The sequence below is a fragment of the Meleagris gallopavo genome, chromosome 4, assembly GCF_905368555.1.
Source record: "Meleagris gallopavo chromosome 4, MGAL_WU_HG_1.1, whole genome shotgun sequence".
NCBI classification, from domain to species: Eukaryota; Metazoa; Chordata; class Aves; order Galliformes; family Phasianidae; genus Meleagris; species Meleagris gallopavo.
The window spans coordinates 58,063,999-58,084,974 of NC_139407.1; the positions used below are offsets into that span (position 1 = coordinate 58,063,999).

Consider the following 20,976-nt stretch of genomic DNA (forward strand, 5'->3'; position numbering starts at 1 on the left):
GATAGGGGCTCACCCCTCAGCGCTCCTTCACACGCCCCTCTCTCCACAACCTCCCCTCGCACTCCCCACTCCTTCATCACAGCTCGGTTGCCCGCCGCCCGCCCGCTGTTCCCATAACAACCGCGGCTTCAGGGCCGCTCCCGCGCATGCGTGGCAGTACGGGAGGACTCCGCACATGCGCAGGCGGTGTGGCGGCACCCACCTCGGGGCTGGCCCGAGCCGCCGTGCGCTGCTTGCTGCGGCTCTCCCGCAGCAATCTGCAGCTCCCTGCCGGGGCGGGGCCGGCTCCTGCGGCCGCCTCAGCACAGCCCCGCCGGGCCCGGCCGAGCCGACGGCATTTCCGGGGGAGGGAGCGGTGTGCGGGCTGGCGGGGAGCGGCGCGGCGCGAGCAGAGTTGACTATATATGGTCAAAGGCAGGGGAGAGCGGCGGGCCGCGCGGGCGCTTCCTGCTTCGTGCCGCTGGGCGCCGTGGTGCTGAGGCGGCGGCGGGGAGCAGAGCGCAGCGGCGGTCCGTCTGTCCGCCTGCGTCCGCTTCGCAGCGCCGCGGCACGAGCTTGTGGACGAGGATGCCGTACGAGATCAGTAAGCTCCGGCGAGGCGGAGGGGAGCGAGGCAGGGAGGGCGGCCGGGGCTCCGGTTGCGGCCTCGCTGCGGGGCGGCGGCCGCCGGCTGACAGCAACAAGTGACCGCGCCGCTGGGAGGCGGCTGGGAGCCCAGGGACTTCAAACGCCTTTTCTTTCTCCATTTTTTTTTCCCCCTTCTTATTTATTTTTTTTCCTTTTTCCCTGTAGAAAAAGTGTTCGCCAGCCTCCCGCAGGTTGAACGAGGCGTGTCCAAAATCATTGGAGGTGATCCGAAAGGCAACAATTTTCTCTATACCAATGGGAAATGCGTCGTCATCCGAAACATCGATGTAACGTATCCCGATGTATTTATTTAGTCTCTTCGCGTACCCCTCGCGAAGTTCCGTTTCCCCCCCCCCTTCCTCCCCCGTCTCCCCGTGCTCCCCTCACGGCGGGGAGCCGCGCTGGAGCTCACGGCGCTGCGCTGAGCGGGGATAGGAAGGAAAGTGCGTGACTAAAGCAGAAGCGGCTGCAAAAATTCCTGAAGAATCGCAGTGAAACGTGCAGCTCTCGCCCTCTCTTTGCATGGAGTGTGTAGAGGAGAGAGGCTGATAGTTCTGCCTGGCCTTGTGTGTTTTTCTGAAATAGCACGGTCAGGAGTTGGGAGATGTGTTTGCCTAATAAATGAAGACTTCCTTATTTTTATTGCGTTGGGCCTTTAGCTTGTAAGAGCAGCATGCAAATACTTGCAAATTCATGAGTCCCTAGCTGCTTCTTTCCCTAGCGTTCCGGGAATCATAGCAGTTGTCAGGCACTTGATTCTGTGGTAAGTGCCAGCACACCTTGTTTTCAGCCCTGCTGGTAGGGGACTTTTCTCATTCATTCAAGGTTGGAACCTCCAGATAATGCTTTCACAGTGGTTTGGTGCATTTGTTTGGATTAATTCTTTGGTGGTAAATAGAGAAATGTTAGATGAGTTCCTTAAATAATCTCTCTTCAAAGATGGCATCCAGTTGAGAAGTATGGAGAAAACACAGCAAATTGTTCAGCTGTTGGTTTTAACAAGTTTTTACTTAATCCGCGTGACTGATAATCTTTCGAAAAATCTAACTCTCCCCTGGATTTACTTCCTTACTGTAAATCTCACTGTGCTGCAGAGGGGCAGATCCCATTTAGGAATGTTTAGGTCTCCATCACAAATATGCATTTGTATCTGGTTGCTTTTCCTTCTGCAAAACGGATTTTTGAGTTATTTTCCTGATTAATCTTATTGCTTTTTCTGTATTCAGGTATTTACTATTATTTCATAACACAGAAATGCTACTAAACAGCTCTTTGGAAACGTCTTATTTGATATCTGTTTAAATGTACTTGCTGAAAAACAAAACCAAGTTTGCACTCAACATTATCCTGTAATAATAGTGTTTCACTCTTAGTGTCAAGGGAAGTTCAGTTTTCTGAAACTAGAAGCCTCAGTTTAGCATGATGCAATGAAAGAAGAGAAAAGCCACTCTGCTTATGTTACAGTTTTTGCCAAGTTATGGGTTTTGGCCACCTCCCTTGTGCTGTGATTAGTGCTCATCCGACTTTGTTCTGAGGCTTAAACTGGTAGAAAACAACTTTCTGAATCGGCTCACTGAAGATTTGTGTGCTGCAAATGTCGGTCCCAGTGTGAGCCTCAACACAGAGCATGTGGCAAAGTCTGAGCACAAAAGTGAGCTGGGACTCTGGGAGTTCCAATTTAGGCTGTTTAAACTCTCAAGGGAAGTTAAGAATGGAAGTCATAAACCTTTCGGTTTTATGGTGTTACTTATGCTGGTATGTACATTTATCTGAAGCAGCAAGGGGAAAGAGTCTGCTACTGTTAATAATTGACAGGTGACAGTCTACAAACTGCAGAATGTATTGTATAGCAATGACATAAAAACCAAGCAAAGCCTATGCTGTGCCTTTTGTACTGGGAAGTGTTGCAGCTTGTAACCTAATTTGGAAATGTGTCCACTGCTAGTTGTGAATTATGTCTTCTTTGAGAAGTATGGGAGCCTACATAATAGTTTGCAACAACCAGATAAAATTTGGAGAAGTCAGTGTATAATCCCCCCACGATCAGCTCTCCAATGGGACAGTTGTGCTCTAATTAAAAAAAAAAAAAAAAAAAAAAGCAGGTCATTAAGATGCAGTGAACACTCTCTAAATCAAGAGCTAATCAGTAGTGATGAATATAGCCTTCAGGGCTAGTGTTTGAGCACGAGCTAGAGAGTTTCTTTAACAAGAAAAAGTCCTGGAATGGTGCTGCTCGGAGACAGGAGGGCTGGTGATATTTGTGAGGTTTCATACTTAATAAATATTTTATATTGTCTTCATGGTTTCAAGCCTACTTTGAAGCTTGGAACTTAAACTGCTCACTTTCATACGTGGGTCTGATTTCAGCACTGAGAATAAGCTGTTCTCTCTTCTTATTGAAACTGATAATTGGTAGTGCATTGTCCTGGCTAACAATCTTATCCTAAAATCTCTTTAGAATTGAGGTTTTTTGCTTTTGGGATGAAAGATACACAAGTTGAATTACTTCTGCCTGTAAAGGTAGTTTTCTTATCAAGTAAACAGGATTTAAATCGTTGTCTGGCATCCTGAATCTGTGTACTGTATTTTATATTTGGAAGACTGTTTTTTACTATTCACTTCAAAGGTGAAGTCAGTCTGTGAGTCCAGTGTTTCACGCGCTTAGCTTTCTGGGGATTGCTGCTGTAAAACAGAATCATTGTATATGCTGTTATTAGCAGTGAGGTTTTTTTGAGCTCCTTGAACTTGTAGTTGCTACAGTATAACACAGAGAAAACATTATTTGGTCTTGCTTAGATAAAATCCAATAGTACACAAAATGGAGAGTGATGTGCAGATGCAGGCAGTTGTGACTTAAGTAGGGCTCTAATGTGGTCAAGCAGAGTGGAAGCAGTAATGGAGAAGCTGCTTCTTGCATGAGTAAGCTATATTTTGCCTCCTGAGATGTAGTGCTACTGTAACAGAAAGAACTGTTGCAAACAAGAGAATGTCTGCTTTCTAGCTCAGAGCGGGTGCTTTGGTTTTCCCTGATTGGTCAGCTGAATCATACCATAATATCAGATGGTGTTCTGGTTTGGTTGGATAAATCTGTATTAATCACAATGACTAAAATGCTCTTTTGCTTAAGAGTAAGGTTTCTGGAGCTGAAAGAATCTGATAACTGCTAGAAAAATTATTCTAAGGAATAGTTTATTATTTTGTGCCACGAGCAGTGTATTGTGTAGAATGGCTTTTTTGTTTATGAAGTTATTTTTCAGAGAAGGTACTGGAAGAATTTTGTCTTTATCATCATTTTAGCCTTTAATTTTTTATGTCCTCATGTAACTGAAACATCGAGTCAATTTTATTACCCAGCTTGAAGCATCTGAAGGCATTTAAGACTGAAGAGATAAAAATTGTGGTGGAATGGCTGTGAATTTCATAACTCCAGTGTAGCTGTTGATAGTAGGGATGACTATGTACTAACCTAGTAGCTTTTAAACCAGGCTTCAGTTGCCAAGGATGAGTAACATCTTCCCACCTCATTGGTTACTCAGTAATGTTAGGTACGTAGTGATGAGTAGTAGCCATGCAATATGGTTAACCGTATGCTTAACTTTCATACTCATTACAGTAGAGTTTCTGGCTGTATTTTCCAAAGCGCAGCTGGTGTTTAGTTGCCTACATAGATAAACAAGCTTAAACAGGTAAGGCAGTTAAAAAACAAAAAACTTTGTAAAGTGCTTGGCCTATTACTTTGGAGGGTGCTCTTCTACTTTTCATTAGGTACTGAAGGGAGGAAGAAGTTGTAGCTAATGTTGGCTGTCAGAGGAAGTAGTTGATTATGGCACTCATTGGAAATTAGTGTGTTGTTTTATGTAGACAGCAATTTTCCACGCTCTGCTCTGCAGTTTTCTTCTCATCTGTAGACAATATCTTGATTTAAAAGACAAGTTGAAGTGTGTAAGAGGGACAAATTCTGAATTTTATCATGGAATGTCTGATTTTTACTCTGTGAAAACCAGAAAATACTGTGTAGTAACTGTCTTTTTCTTTTCCTTTAAACTAGAATCCTGCAATTGCTGACATCTATACTGAGCACGCCCATCAGGTTGTAGTTGCCAAGTATGCTCCCAGTGGATTCTACATAGCGTCTGGAGGTAACGTATCAGTGTGTGTGCTGGCCAGGCTGTATGGACAGACCTGTTGAAGTCCTTCACACAGAACTTAATGACACAACAGAAAGTAGTTAATCTTCTACGTTATGCGCAGACTGTATGTAACCAATGTGACATGGTTTGGTGAAATTGAGTGAGGAGGGAAGGACGTCTGTAGGTGTTCATTAAACCTCTTTCTAGAACTGTAAGATCAGTGACATGCTTGGTCTTTTCAAAATAAAGTTTTTTCTGATTTAAATACTGAAGATAACCTTACAAACATAAAATGTCTAGTGTTAAAGAGGGGAAAGAAAGCTTGGCATAATGAATGATGTTTGTGCATGCAGCAGAATGAAAAGTTAGTTCTGAAATGCAGAGCTACTGTTCTTTTGTTCTTAATACGCTTTGGTACTTTAAGGATGGGGGAGGGATTCTAGAACAGTGTATTCTCCTTTCCTTTCCCTCCCCCTTTCTTCCTGACAGATCTTGGCAAGACTTGGCATCATTTTTCTTATAGTTGTAACATGAACTAAAAAAGACTCACTGGTAAGTTAGCAGGGAAGGAGACTGATTCTCAGTTTCTGTGTAATACATATGAATCAGTATCTGAGAATGGGTAGCTTGAGTTTCCTGGATTATCAGCAGGAATAGTTGCAGTTCTTTATGATTTGCAAAAAACTAAACAAACCCATGTTAGTAGAAGCTTTCTTCAAGTAATTGATCCCTTTCTGAACTGTTAACACAGTCGAAGAATATTAAGAAACATGTAGTAGTATATTTATTAAAAAGGAATTGTCTTCAATTCATGTATTCTTCAAATCTGCTTGCTGTTGTCAATTAAAAAGGCTTGAAAAGCAAGTAATGGTCCAAAATACAGCAAGGATTTCTGCTTTTAGGTAATGTATGAGTTACTATTGCTGAAAACAAAACATTCTGAATATGAGTCCCCATAGGGAGTCCAGACTCATGTAGTGGTCAGTAGTAAGGAAATTTCTCTCAGCGACATAAGGGGAAAAAGTTTTTGAATGTGTAAAATATCTCAGTTCTTTCTTGCTTGGTTTCTTGCATATCTGAAAGCTGTATTAGAATACATCTCTTATGCATACTGAGGAAGCTTTGAGAACGCTCTTAAGGCAGCCTTATGGTTTTTTTGTGTGTGAGTTTTTTTTCTCCTCCTCGTCTGAAAGGAACCAAAGCCATTCTTTTCTTGGCTCAGTCTTTTGTGTGGAGTGTATGTTGAACTGAGTACCTCCTTACAGTCCAGTTTGCATTCTGGATAGACTTGGTGCTCTAGATTTGTGCCATACTCAATTACTATCTTTTGATTCTTGTGGCATTTTAGACTTTCGGTCGCCAGTAAAAGAGCAGTTAATATATACCTAACTTCAGAAGATGTCTGCCGTTAGTGATTAGCATTAGGAAACTCCTTGCTTCCAGGGAAGTGTTCAGTTGGCTTTTTTTCACTTGTCTATTTTTAATCCCATTAAACAAGCTTAGGCTGCAATATTTCTTTTAAAAACTGTCCTCCATATATCAATTACAAATAGTTTGGTATTGCTGAGCATGGATTCTGAAGATAGTATCAGACTCTTTAAGCTGTTTCTAAGTATAACATGTAAGATTCAGTTCTCTATAAATTTGCATCAGCCATTCAGTCTGCATTAATACTTCATGTGCCTGATGAGACAGACTTTTGGCAATATGCTTTGTGGGTTTATGGTAATTTCTCCTCTGTGGTATTCCCCATTACTACATCTCTGTTATGACTACAGATTTAAAGCTGTGTGTATCCTTTCTGTTAATAGATGGAACGATCAGATTTTGAAGTCCAAATTTAAAGAGAGCAACTTATTGTAATAGAATCTAAAATAAAGCATTCTGAATCTGTCCTCTTAGCATAAGTGAAGGTGATCCCACAGTCAGGTACCAAAGATACAGGGGTGCTATGTATCTAAGCTAGACTATAATGATGTACTGATAAATGGTGAGCAGAATTCAAAGGAGCTATGCTGTGGTGAAAGATGTTCCTTTAGCACATAGCTTATTCTTAAATAGTGGCCTTTATAAAGAGTTCTTTATGCACAAGATCTGCTATGTTTGTAGGTTTTGTTGCAGATGTACCATAGCAATTGCTCTTGAACACAAGTGAGTTCAAGGATACTTATAGGAAATAAGGACCAAGGAAGCTTTTGTTACATTATCTTAAAGTGTTAGTCTGTGTTTGCTGCTTATCATTAGCACTTTTTGATATTCTCTTAGATTTCTTTGTAGTAATCTAGATGCTGCATGTGGATACCTGCACATTTAAGTGTGTACGTGCTTTTGTATTGAGAAGATATGCAAATGAATATGCATGAATAAGTTTTAGTAGCATAGACCTCTTTGTACCTTGTATTTACATGCAAAGCAGGTTTACTTTAAAGGTTCAAGGTGCAAAAGAAATATGAATTGTAGAATCATAGAATCCTTAGTGTTGGAAGGGACCTCTGAAAGCCATCTAGGTCCAACTCCTCTGCAATGAACAGGGACAACACAGCTAGATCAGGTTGCCCAGTGCTTTATCCAGCCTCACCTTGAAAGTCTCCAGGAACAGGGCATCAACCACATCACTAGGCAGCCTGTTCCTGTGCCTGACCACCCTCACTGTAAAAGATTTTTTCCTTATATCTAACCTAAATCTATCCTCTCTGAGCTTGAAACCATTTTCCCCTGTTCTGTCACCACAGACCCTGCTAAAAAAATGTCCCCTTCTTTCCTGTAGCTCCCCTTTAGATACTGTAGGCAGCTCTCAGGTCACCTCGCAGCCTTCTCCAGGCTCAGCAGCCCCTGCTCTCTCAGCCTGTCCTTGTCTTGGAATTCGTAATTACTTCTCCTACATCAGCCACTGTGCACCAGATTCCTTTCTTATTGTGGATGGCTTACATCCCAATGAAGTATGGGTAAGCTATCTTGTAGTTGGTAAAGGGTTTATTTTTTATTCTAATTTTGTTTAGTAACAGGCATTTAACATGCAAATTCTTACTCTTTCTTGCTGTGTGACTTTTTTTCATGTGTTCTCAAAAGATCATTCCTTGTGTTGTATTTATTGCTGTATATTTTGAACATCAATATCTGGTTAAAAGCATAATTCAGTGAAACAGATGTAGTCTTCAATGTTCCTAAATCAAGCTGTTTGTAATCACTACAGTAGGGTGGGATTGATCCTTAGTACAAATGTTCAGTTTAGCTGAAACTTTGTGTCCTGTGAGCTTGCTGAGTCATGACTATGTCATGCTGGAACCACAGTAGTTACATTCTACTTTATTATGGCAGATGTCTCTGGAAAGCTGAGAATCTGGGATACTACACAGAAGGAACACCTTCTGAAGTATGAGTATCAGCCATTTGCAGGAAAAATAAAGGACCTTGCCTGGACTGAAGACAGCAAAAGAATTGCTGTGGTTGGAGAAGGAAGGGAAAAGTGAGTAATTCTTCTGTTTGTGTCTTTGTGTATTTCTATATGTCTGTATGTAAGTAGTCACAGTGTAAACCTTTGTATGCCAGCAAAGCACGTTCTTTATAGACAGCTTTTAATTCTTTGAGTGAGGTAAACCATGACTTTCCCTGTTCAAGATGTTCTGTTCTGCAGCAAAATTCTTTATGCAGTATTCAACAGCTGTAGAACTACTTGGTAAATATGGTTCTGTTAGAATCTTCCCAGTTTAAAATTATGTGGGTATTGCTTGTTTTGGTGATGATATGTTAAATTATATCTTTCACTGTGACTCCTGAGGGATTTCTTTGTATAATTCAGATCAAGGAGGAAAGGAAGGCTATAAGATTGAAGATACTATTGAATAAGAGTGAAAAATAAAGAGAAATGTGTTAGAATTTTCTCCCTTACCAGCACTCCTATATTTTAAGTAGTATTATGCTAATTAAAAGAAAATTGCAACAGTTGTCCTTGACTCGTTAGATGAGGTGTCTGTTACCAGGACAGAGTTTGTGACTGACAAATTTGTGTGTCTTTAAAGACTGTAAAGCAGTTCACAGACCCCCTGATAGTGTTGTACCTAAAATATAGTGCAGTCCTGTTTCCCTCACTTCCTGCACCATTTCTTAACTCTATCATTTACTGTGTCCTGATACTAGTGAGAGATTTATTGACTCAGTTTCTCCATCCATTTCACCTGGTGCTTGGTGGATACATTTGCTTTTCTACTTTAAGAAGCTGAACTGTTTCATATTAGAAATATATACTTCCAATCTAGAATCTTAAGTGATTCTACAGAACCTATTTTTAGTAGATATGCTCTGGAAGATTAATGCTCTTGTAGTGATTATATTGAATTAATTTAAAATAAAAACTGGCAAAAAAAAAAAAGCTATTTTGATTCTTTAAATCTTAAATAGTGCTGTAAAAGTGATGGTACTCAATCTAGACTAAATAATCAGAAAGCTGATCCAGTGTGTTATCCTAGCTCTTTATATTCTGTGTAGTGACTGGACAGTTGGGAAACCTTTGTGCTGTCTTTCACAAACCGACAAACTCACTGACAAGTATCTTCTGATTCTCTGTTCTGGATCAACCAATCTCTCCTCATGAAGATTAGCTTCCATCTCCAGCAAGATCTCAAATTTCCTCCGGGGAACTACAGTGTACTTGGATGAGATTAATGAGATGACCTAATTTCTTTTGAGCACACTTAAATCTGCTCTTCGTAGATGATCAAGTTGTTAATCTGCATGTAACTTTTATGAATTATATGTTTGTCTAGATTTGGAGCAGTATTCCTGTGGGATAGTGGTTCTTCTGTTGGTGAAATCACTGGGCACAACAAAGTGATCAACAGCGTGGACATAAAGCAAACAAGACCTTATCGTCTAGCAACTGGCAGTGATGACAACTGTGCTGCTTTCTTTGAGGGACCTCCATTCAAGTTCAAGTTTACACTGAGTGTGAGTTTAAGCTTAGTTGTGGCTCTGTTAAACTTTCCAAGTTGACTGAAAGCTTTCCAACAAAATTCCAGTCTGAACTGTTAAAACAGTTAAAAAAGTTCTCAGTTTCCTCTTTTGAGCCACGATTGGCATTAAGTCACTGTCTAGAGCCCATGTTTAAGTTATAACTGAAGGCTTGATTCAGGCTGACAAAACTAAAATAAACCATTGCTTCAGGTTTTCTTCTTAATAGCTTCATATGAATTTTAGCTTTGCTTTCTTTTTTTGTAACATAAGTTAACAGATGTTTTCATCTGTTTAGTGATGCTTGCTGAGCTCTGCTACTTGATGTAGATGCACGTAGTGTTTCTGAATACTCTCCAAGGTGCTTTATTCATGAATTGTGAGTGGAATGTTGCAATCTCCTTAAGGTTGCATGAATCTGAAATCCCAATGCAGCTTTGAAACAGTGAGGAGAGGTGGTTTAAAATATAACTGATATCTGCTATAAGAGTTGGATATATAATTTCTGTGGTCTGTGTTCTGTTCCTTCTTATTTTCTGTTTTTTAATTGTATTAATTGAAATCTTTTATGTAAATGAAACCAAGCCTGGGACTGCCATACTTAAGAAATCCATCACTGCTCGAGGCCAAAAGCAACTTCTGTTTTTGCAGCTTTTTTTTAATGCCACAGAACCTAAAAAAAAAAAAAAAAAAGCAAAACCACCTATGGCAGAGATACTGGGTTTAATTGGACTAGTAAAAATGTTTAGTAGTTCTTTTTTTCTTTTTAAAGACCTGTAGTAGGGCTTTTACTTTGGTTAGCATATGCCTTTAGTAAACTTTGTATATCGACTTTAGTAAGGATTTCAGTTCTAGAAAAGGAATTGTTTTGAGCTCTGCAATCCAATGAAGTGATGCAGTTGCCTAATTTATTTTTGAACCTAAGTTGATACTTACATTTTGCTAAGCTGGTTCTTTTGGAACTGTGAAGTCTGAATCGCTTACCGGTGCTGCTCAAACTGGTATGTGATGTAGCTTTCCTTTTAAAGTGGTATTTGAGTTGCTGTATGGGATTCAAGTTCAGGCTGCTAGGTGATTCAGATTAGAGAGTGAATTATCAGGAAAAAAAATAAATCTATATTTAATCAAAGAAAGTAGGTTAGAACCTGCCTTTTGTAGTACTAGAAATAGTCTCCCAAATCTCTGTATGAAAGCTTTGGCCTCATTGTGGTGCTTTCCTGTTTAACGTGTGCTTTCTAGTTAACATCATTTGGATAGTCTCCTATTTGTAAATAGTCTATTTATGGAGCATACATCAGTCTTGCCTGGTTACTTCACAGAACTAGCATGACTTTGGTCTCTTGGAATTAATAATTTATTCTTCATTGCTGTTGCCTTGTTTTGGACTTTTTTTCTGATTTCAAATAGGAAGCATTTTATTTCATGCTTCCTGTTTGTGAAACCTATTTGCACAATGAAGCAAATCAAAATCTGCGGAGTGTTGCTGAAGAATTGATTAAGTAGAGGAAAAGAATCCTGTGGTTTCATCTAGGCTGAACGTTTGATCGTATGTTTTTTTTTCCTACCGATTCCTGATACAGTGGTACTCATTCACCTAGTTTTGTGCTCAGTTGGTTTAACTTCATCAGTACCATTCCCACAGTTTCTTCTCTAGACTGCTTTTGATGCAGACAATTCTCTTCATACAGAGAGACTGTATACTTTATAGCAGGTATGTACTGCACAGCTATTTATTAGCTTGACCAAAAAGAACTTCACTGTTACTGGATTGTGTATGTAAATAGATCTGTTCTTTTGTGCTGATGGTTGTCTTTCCTACAGGATCATACACGGTTTGTGAACTGTGTGAGATTTTCTCCAGATGGGAACAGATTTGCTACAGCTAGTGCAGATGGCCAGGTAAAAAAAAAAAAAAGCAACTTTTTGTATTGATTAAGATCAGCAGATTCTTGTCCATATTAGAAATAGGATAGAAGTGGGAACATTCATGTTCCCACTTGTTTTATTCTCAGAAATGACTGAAGTAGACTTTGTGTCTCTGTATGATGCTGTAACAGTGGATGTCAGTTAAATTATTTTACCCAGCTTTTTCTCTGTTCTGTCTCCCTAGCTGTTACTACTTATAGATGATTTTGGCAGGTATTTATCAGACTTTTGCAATGTATGTTCTTGTTATGATCCTGAAAAGTCTGTCTGAAATAATGAACTCACAGATAGCATCCCAACTCCAGGTGGACTCCCTACTGGTAAGGACAGGTTTAGCAACATTTACCATAGGGAACTCCTCCTATGCAGTTCCTGCATTTCCCATGTAGGAACACTCCCATGACCGCAGTATTAAGCGGCTGCCATCACATCAAGAGTGAAAAATATAATGCTTCTCACAGTTCTGAATGTCAGGATCCAACATAACCAGTGGCTTACTGTGCTTATTTAGAATGGTCACTTTGCTTGTTTAGTATTTAATATTAAATGCAGGAATACTTGTAAGCATACGGAATAACACATCTTTTGAATAGACACAAGTATTCTTTTGCTACAAAGAATTTGAGTAACAATATTTTAGCTCTTCAGTATTTTTCTCCTGCTGCTGCTTTTTCCTTTAAGTGATTTGTTTGTGCACTCTTTTTAAGATTTTTATCTATGATGGGAAGACCGGGGAGAAAGTATGTGCTCTTGGTGGAGGAAAAGCTCATGATGGAGGTATTTACGCTGTAAGTATTGCCTCATTTGTACAAATGATCCGTGGTATTGCATTACGAAGTTCATGGGCTGTGAAGTCTTGCAATAATAAATGCACTCACTATCTTGTGGCATTTGCTTTTACAGATTAGTTGGAGCCCTGATAGCTGCCAATTGCTTTCTGCTTCTGGAGATAAAACTGCTAAAATTTGGGATGTTGGTGCTAATTCTGTTGTCAGTACTTTCAACATGGGATCAAATGTGTTGGATCAGCAGCTGGGTTGCTTGTGGCAGAAAGACCATTTACTGTCTCTTTCTCTCTCTGGCTATATCAATTATTTGGACAAAAACAATCCGGATAAACCTTTACGTGTCATAAAGGTAAGTGAAGCTTATATTGTTGTACCAGAATTTCTGTAATAAATGACTTGGCAAAGTTGTCTAAATGGAGTGGTATCAGCTGAAAGATGGCTTTGTTAAATTAGCATTGCCAAACAGGCAGTTTATGTGCAACTTACTGCAAGTTGCATAAATCAAAAAGTTAATATTGCATGCAGTGATACTATGCAAATACAGCTCAACTTTTAGTTTCAGTTATGGTTATCATATTTGTTTTACAGTAGTTCTTAGCATTCTTTGGATGCAAGGAATACAGAACAGATAGAAAACTACCACTGATCTCTAATTCATCCGTTGGTTGTGAACATGGTGTCTAGGGTTGCTAAGTAAGCTTTAATTTTAGGAATTAAAGAATTTGCTGACACAGCATTCTCATGGGAATTTGCATTTTTGTGTGAACTAGAAACAGATGTCCTAGATTCCTGCTATTGCTGCTGTAGTTCTTATTCTGAACGATCAAGTGGCTTTCATACGCAAAGTTTACTTTTCAGCATGGAAGTATTCTGGCCCAGCAGGCTGAGTAATAGGGATATTCACAGGGCTTATTTACTCCTTCTTAAAGGGTAGTACATGGAAAGAGCAATACTGCAGAGGTAAAATAACTTCATTGTTAATTAGTGATTTGTATTCTGGATGGCCTTGAATGCTTATAAATAAAATTATTACTTTCTAAATAACTTGTAATTCTTCTCAAATAGATTTGTTGTTGTTTATAAATGTTAAAATGAAAAATTGCTCATGAATAATTATTTTTGTGTCTTTTTCACAGGGTCATAGTAAATCAATTCAGTGTCTTACGGTGCATAAAAATGGTGGAAAGTCCTATATTTATTCTGGCAGTAACGATGGTCATATTAATATCCTTTGAATGATAAAGCCATACTTGTTCTGGTCTTAAAGTCTGAGGGAATGTATTAGGAGGGGGGAAAAAAAAGTTTGCCAAAAACCAAGAATTATCTTTATTGAACACAAGTTAACATTCTATGTCTGAAGAAATTTAACTGTCCTGTCTTAATGTTTTCTTTAAACTTTCCTGCTAAATACATGCTACATCTTCATTTCCAGTTATCACTGAGGATGTAGGAACGAGTAAATATAAATTAAACTCTTAACTTTCCACGTATATGTTTAATTATACATGCTAAATATGTATTGCTGCTGCTTGTTGTTACACCTATCTGTTGTCTATATTTTTAACATGTGCCGGAAGAAATCTGTTGAGGTTTCTTAGATATTCAGGACAACGAAGAGAAATTCTTGTTGAACCCTTTGACCCAGTAACAAACATTTGTCTAGAGTTGTTTTTCCTACCTATACTATTTTTTTTTTTCCTTTAAGTTCTCTCTTTAATTGGCATTCCAAATGCCACCAGGCTTTCTCAATAATCAAGAACTCTTGAGACTCGGTTTTCAGTCCTCTTGGTTTATAAACCAAAACATTGGAAATACAGATTGATTCCTGAGGGGCATTGATTATTGATGAGACTGTGATGTGTTTAGCTAAAATACTGTTCAATATTCTGAAGCTTAAAAATAAAACTGCAGACCTTCATCCTGCATTCCACGATGCATTAAAATGGTATCACACTGGCAGGAGTCAAAAAACAAAGGATTTGTCAGCCAATCTCTATGTGAAACTGGCTATAATGGGTGTTCAGACTGGTGTTAATGTGCCTCATGAGGGGAAAGCCAATGCTGCAGGACTTCTAATTATTTGGGAAGTATTTTGTATTCTTAGACCTAATCCTAGTTGTTCCAGTGTTTACTGTTTGTAGCAGGTCATCTAGCTCGTTACAAAACATCAGAATTTCATCTGTGAGGATAAGAGGCTTCTTAAAGCACAAGTGCAGAGTTGCCAGAGGGCGTGTGGAGTCAGTCTCCATTGTTGGAGATGCTCAAAACCAAATTAAAGGGACATTCTGCTGAGTAAAGATTTCAACCAAATCTCCAGAAGTTCCTTCCAACCTCAGTTAGTCTGATTATGTAAAACTGTTTTTAAATTCAGATATGGTTCTATATCTGCATGCAGTGGCATCTTCAAATGTTCCTTAATTCTGCTGTGTACATTATTGGGATTCTGACACTGGAGAGAACGATGGCTTTTCTGGGAAGGGCCATACAAACCAGGTTTCTAGAATGGCAGTGGATGAAATGGATCAGCTTGTCACCTGCAGTATGGATGACACTGTGCGCTATACCAACCTTAGTAAGAGGGACTACAGGTTAGTTAAACTGTTGCCTTTTATTATATTGTTACAGCCTTTTATTTTATAGCAAGTTTTGTTAACTTAAATGGTAAATAATGTTATGCTATAACTTATTCAGGTTTAAGTTACCATGGAAACTGTAGAAATGATTGCTGTACCAACCTTGCTTTTTTCTGTGACAAAGAAATGCCTCATAGACATTTCTCACTTCGTCTCATCCCTTCCACAGGCTAGATAGATATCGGTCATGTATCAGGTAGCTTGGTTGAATTGGTGGAAACGGTGTCAGTTTCTTTCTAGTTCATTAATACACAGGAATGTTGTTAATAAACATCTGGTTATTAGGAGGAGTGGAACACAACTGTTTCTTCATTAAAAATTGTAGTTGAAGCAAAAAAAAAAACCCGAACTTCTTCAAAAACCTATTAAGATGACTTAGTTAAATCTGAAATCTAGACTCTAAAGCAGCTGCACTGAGTTTCATTTAGAAGGTCTGCTTCCTGATAGAGACACTGACATTCTAAACAGTAAACAGAAACCTTGTAAATAAATTAAAAAAAAAAAAAAATTATGCATGTCCTTGAGGATCATTAGTAGATGATTACTTGAATAATTGATTTTAAATTAAGTACGAAATAAACTTTTTTCTTTTGTGTTTCTGCTTCTCCACCTTACCACACCTTCCTCTAGTGGCCAGGATGCTGTGAAAATGGATGTTCAACCAAAATGTTTAGCTGTGGGTCCTGGTGGTTATACTGTAGTTTTATGCATTGGACAAGTAAGTATTAATAATATTAGTATTAATATTCTGCTAAATTCTGTTGATATGTGACAGAGGGACAGTCTGACAAAATGGTGCCTGACATACAAGTGTGCATGAAACAAAGGTGGGTCATTGAATTCTTCTTTGTGGAAAAATGTTCCATTTACATTTGTTGATGCTTGCTGAATGCTGATGGAGACCAAACAGTGGATTGTGAGTGCAGTGATGCACATGGTGAGTGGTACACTTCAGCAGTGGTGACAGCAGTGTGAAAGACAAGCTACGTTCTGGACCACCGTACAGATTTTGGCAAGAGCAGCGTGCGGGCTGCTTTTCATTGATGGTGAAAATGCGTAGTTAGTGATGGTGACTATATTGAAAAATAGTATTCTATAGCTGAGAATTTGCTCTATCAAGTAGTGTTATTGTGCTGTTTTATCTGCTACAGTTTCCTTGGAAATAAATAGGCATTACTTTTGCAGTGATTTATGTAGAGCTGCACTGCACTATTAGCTTGCTGCTAATTTGATCCTGTATCCCCTCCTTTAATAGTGAAGCAGGCAGGCATTAAGTATTGCTAAAAATACTGCTCTTTCCATGTTTCTTTTGTATTCTGACCAAATGAGGTAAAGCTGAATGCAGTAGAGCATGCCCTGTGCTCCCTAATGTAGAGCACTTACGTACTCCAGTACAGCAGATTAGTTAGTCACCATGCATAGGCATATTTTCCTTTTTTTTTTTTTTTTAAAGGAGATGTTCCCTCAGGATTAGGGCATGGTAAGCTTCTGAGCGGTCAGAGCAAATCTGATGACTAAGCAACATGACTTAATCATAGTTGTGTATTAGGCTCTTGGAAGAAGGAGCTGAGCTTCTGGTTTTCTACTTGCAGATTGTCTTGATGAAAGATAAGAAAAAATGTTTTGCAATTGATGACCTTGGCTATGAGCCAGAAGCTGTGGCTGTTCACCCTGGAGGAGGTTCAGTAGCAGTGGGAGGAACGGTAAGGTTGTACTTCTTAAAGCTATACTTTGAACACTTGCACTAGTAACAGAAGCATTTAACAATAGTACATCTGTTCTACTGAGATGATGACAGCTCTAACAGGAGCAGTATTGTAGTAAGTAAGCTATGAGTAATTGGTACTCCTGGGCTTTCATTCCCCGTTTCTCCCACCATTGTGACCAATGTCTTTTTTCATATTTTTCTCCTCTGTTCACTGTCTTTAATTTGTTTTTATCCAGTGTAAACTTAAAGTAGACAAATCTTTGTTGCTGTATCCTAGACTTAGTGGAGTGTCGCCAGTATAAACGACAGGTTCTTTAGATTATTTCTCAGTAGTTCTCAATGTAAGCAGTACCAGATGGAACTGATGAAAATGTTCCAGAAGCTCGGCAAGCCTTCCTGTTTCTACTGTACAGTGGTTTTTGTATTTTTTTTGTACCTCCCCTATTACTTTTATCTTACAGGATGGGAATGTCCGTTTGTACTCAATCCAAGGAACCTCATTGAAAAGCGATGATAAGACTTTGGAAGCTAAAGGTCCTGTTACTGACCTGGCATATTCTCACGATGGTGCCTTTCTTGCAGTTTGTGATGCAAACAAAGTTGTCACTGTCTTTAGTGTCCCTGATGGCTATGCGGTAAGAAATACTGCATCAGGTTTTTTATTTGTTTATAGAAATTGACTGGCATCTCATGTCTAAATCTGTTGTGGTAGAATATGTGGCTGATGGGCTTTAATTGCTAAATAATTTGTGTATTTGTTCCTTTGACTGTTTTCATGGCATCTTGGAATAGCTTTCCACCATAGCTTATGTTAAGCCTCTAGACTGTAAGAATAGGTGAAGAAAATGTAGAGCATAGATTGGCTACCAGAAAAATGCTGAAATTCTATCTAATGTCAAACATTTAGATAAATGGGGTGAGGGAGAGGATCGGGTTTCCACAGGATAGAGTAATTAGGTACAAAATATTACAAAATATACAGATACCTTATTTGGATCAGCTGAATCAATAGCATGAGGTTTTTTAAAAGAAAAGTAAACAAATTACATGCTTGTCAGTTAGAGAATGTGTGCATTTTTGTAAAATGGAGATGAATGCAGGCTTGGTTTGATAAGAATTCTGTAGTGTATGATAAAAATGAAGTAAATACAGCAGACTTGGCAATATAATATTGCTGGCTCTCTGATAAGGACTAAGCAATTAAAAGGGATACAGTAAAGCAGGGAACCTTGTCCCATTCTTCAATCTACTGTCCTTCAACCAAGAGCCAAGTACGGGCCAACTTCTGCTTTTCATCCGAGCAGCCAATATGTGAATCAGCCTTTAAAGTCATAAGATTTTACTGAAACTATACAGTAGAGAAAAAACAGTATTGCAGAAAAACATTTTGTTTTCTAAATAAAAATGAAAAGAATTACACTTTTGAAAAATGTGAAGTTATTTTAAAGCTGTTTAAACAAGAAGTGACTTGCTGTATGTGCACTTTGTAAATCTACATGTAATAGAGTCTTTGCATTGTCTAAGAACTGTATTCTATTTACCTGATTAGAGTTTAATTAGATGGCATAAAATGAAGTCAGCACTTGATTTAGGACATCCATTTATACCTCCAATACACATTAAAATTATCATTGTTTTGTGATTCTGTGCATTAAATGCTGGTAGATTTCTGAAGTGGCTTAAAGCTATAACACTATCATTAATTACTTTAAAACAGGAACATAATGTTTTTTATGGACATCATGCAAAAATTGTTTGTATTGCCTGGTCACCAGACAATGAACATTTTGCTTCTGGAGGCATGGATATGATGGTATATGTTTGGACTGTAAGTGATCCTGAGACCAGAGTCAAGATACCAGGTATGTTTGCTTCAAAATCTTTATGAAAGTTGCTAGTCTGTCTTAAAATCCGATTCCGTGCTTCTTTTCTAAAACTAAGACTGGAAGCAAGCACGTTGCTGTATATGTTCCCAAACTGACTTAGCTTTCACGTTAATCTCTTTTATCTAGCTAAAACAGCCAGCTATAAGTTATGTTCTGTTAGGTTTTATTATGTAGTCACTTATAAAATATAGTGCTAGTATTGAATCACTTTCAGAATAGTGCTGAAATTTTGCCAACCTCACCTTCCTAATTATTTTCTGATATTTTGCACTGCCATACAGATGCTCACAGACTACATCATGTAAGCGGCTTGGCGTGGTTGGATGAACATACTCTGGTAACAACATCCCATGATGCTTCTGTCAAAGAATGGTCTATTTCCTACAATTGAAATAAGCTGTTTCTTTGGAAGGACCTAATCAGGGACTAGAACTACTGCAGTGGAACATAGCATTTCTCTTAAAGAATCTGTATTGGCCTCTGGGTCTGCTATCATATCCTCATATCTTTACAGGGTGTTCATATCTGTAATTAAATGTACTTTGAAAGCTTTAGCCAGTAACAGTTTGCACATGAAAAGCACTTAAATTATGTCTGGAGCTTAACCTTTGTGCTGAACATTCCAGAGGCAACAGCCTAGCAAGTTGGCGTGAAAGATTCAAACTCAATCACTCATTCTTTTCTAACCAAGAAACGTGAGACTGTACAGCATGAGAGAAATACTTCTCATTTTTTCTAATTACAGAACATTTCTGTACTAACGGTCATAGTAAGAATATTTAGTTGTGATCTGAAACCAATCAAGCTGTGTGCAGCTACTGTATATTGCTTTGCTTCTCTGTACTGCACCAAACTGTTGCCTCAGATTTTTTCCTCCAGATAACAAAATGGGGTACATACATAATAAACTTTTTATGTATTTCATGTCAAAGCTTTTTGATTTATTTTAGGATGAAAGTGTGGGGTTTTGGTGTACTTACTGTTGTGGGTATAATGTTTACGGATAATTGTTGTGGCAATTTCTTGCTTCGGAAACACATTTGTTACTTTCATGGATTAAGGATGTCTGATCATTTCAATGTCAGAAAAAAAATAATTGTTTCAAATATTAAAGATATTTTCTGTTTGAAGGAGGAGAAGCATGTTATTGTTTTAAAAATGCAGTACTTCTACCCCCTTTTTTAAAAGTACAGGAATTAAACTAAGTGAAGCATTGTTACGACTTGAAGTGCTTTTTGAGGAGATAGCATTTGCTGAGTAAGGTCCGTGCATCTGCATGTACAGAACAGTTGCATGTAAGCCATTATCTAATGCAAATACAGATCATGCTCATGTGTTCTTAATCTACACTCTACAACACATTTAAGTGAAAAGTTGAAAAAATCCAACCAGGTTGGAGGATATTGGTGCAAAGCAGTGGGGAAACTTGTTACCGTCTCTGATGGCCAAAAGTTGGTGGTGGTGTCCAGAAAACTTTGAAAGACTTGGATGGTTCTTTTTGTTGCTTTTTCTTTAAACAAAAACTTTTCTCTGCTTAAGTCTTCATTGCCACCACCTCTCCAGTCATGTTTGGTTTTTATTAAGCTTTCCTTTCTGTATGGATTTGTGTTGTTTTTCTTACCAATCATATTTCTAATGACACTAATTATACAGCAAATAAAACACTTTTGCTGCTGCTTATACTGTGGACCATTGCTCAATTGCTGAAAAAAATTGACTATCAAAAATGTTGTAATGAAACAGTTTTCAAAAGGAACTGATTTAAGATCCAAACAATTTGTCAGGCCACTGTCTTGTTCTGCTATTGCTTATTGTGCTGTTCCTTGTGTGCTTCATACGTTGTTCCCCAAATCTCATCTGGAAGCATTGCTACTGAATCTGCTCAGTGGATTCCTTCAGTAATTCAATCTCTGTCATACAGGTAATGTTGAAAGCAAAGAAAGTTATGTAGGTATTTATGGATAAACTACAGATTTCAGTGACAATTTCTTTTGTTTTTGTAAGGAATGATTCTGCTAGTGAAATGGTTGTGGGGTATTCAGGATTCTTGTTTGTTTGGGTTTTTTTGTGGGGATTTTTTTCTTGAGGGGAATGAGTGTTTCCTCAAGTCCCGTACCACTTCAGTTATGTTCTTGGCTGTACACAATGTCTGCAAAACGGTGTGTAGGATGTGGTGTTTTCTGATTCCTGAAAGACTCTGTAGTCATAAATTGTATTACTGCCCATGCTGAACACCTGTTAAACTTGAAACCCTGTGTTACGATTCGTTTGGATGCCTGCCCGAGGGGGGTGGTTGCTTGTGCCTCAGCTTCCATTGGATTTGCTTGTTGG

The 20,976-nt window shown here is 38.6% G+C and overlaps 1 protein-coding gene across 1 annotated transcript; it reads left to right on the forward strand.

Annotated features, from left to right (window-relative positions):
* The first annotated feature begins 206 nt into the window (after window positions 1–206).
* WDR1 (WD repeat domain 1) lies at window positions 207–20,325 on the forward strand. Its single transcript, XM_085223473.1, has 15 exons — window positions 207–583; window positions 793–914; window positions 4,676–4,766; window positions 8,076–8,223; window positions 9,521–9,701; window positions 11,526–11,603; window positions 12,338–12,418; window positions 12,534–12,767; window positions 13,555–13,642; window positions 14,850–15,006; window positions 15,682–15,769; window positions 16,644–16,754; window positions 17,221–17,394; window positions 18,477–18,621; window positions 18,927–20,325. Exons 1-15 carry the CDS (start codon window positions 568–570, stop codon window positions 19,034–19,036), a joined length of 1,824 nt encoding a protein of 607 aa, XP_085079599.1. The 5' UTR covers window positions 207–567; the 3' UTR covers window positions 19,037–20,325.
* Window positions 20,326–20,976: the final 651 nt, after the last annotated feature.

Excerpts from the sequence above, each read along its gene's own strand:
- WDR1 (XM_085223473.1), top strand. Across the intron at positions 915-4,675 it reads TCGTCATCCGAAACATCGAT|AATCCTGCAATTGCTGACAT; the intron begins GTAACGTATCCC and ends CCTTTAAACTAG. Across the intron at positions 15,770-16,643 it reads TAGTTTTATGCATTGGACAA|ATTGTCTTGATGAAAGATAA; the intron begins GTAAGTATTAAT and ends TTCTACTTGCAG.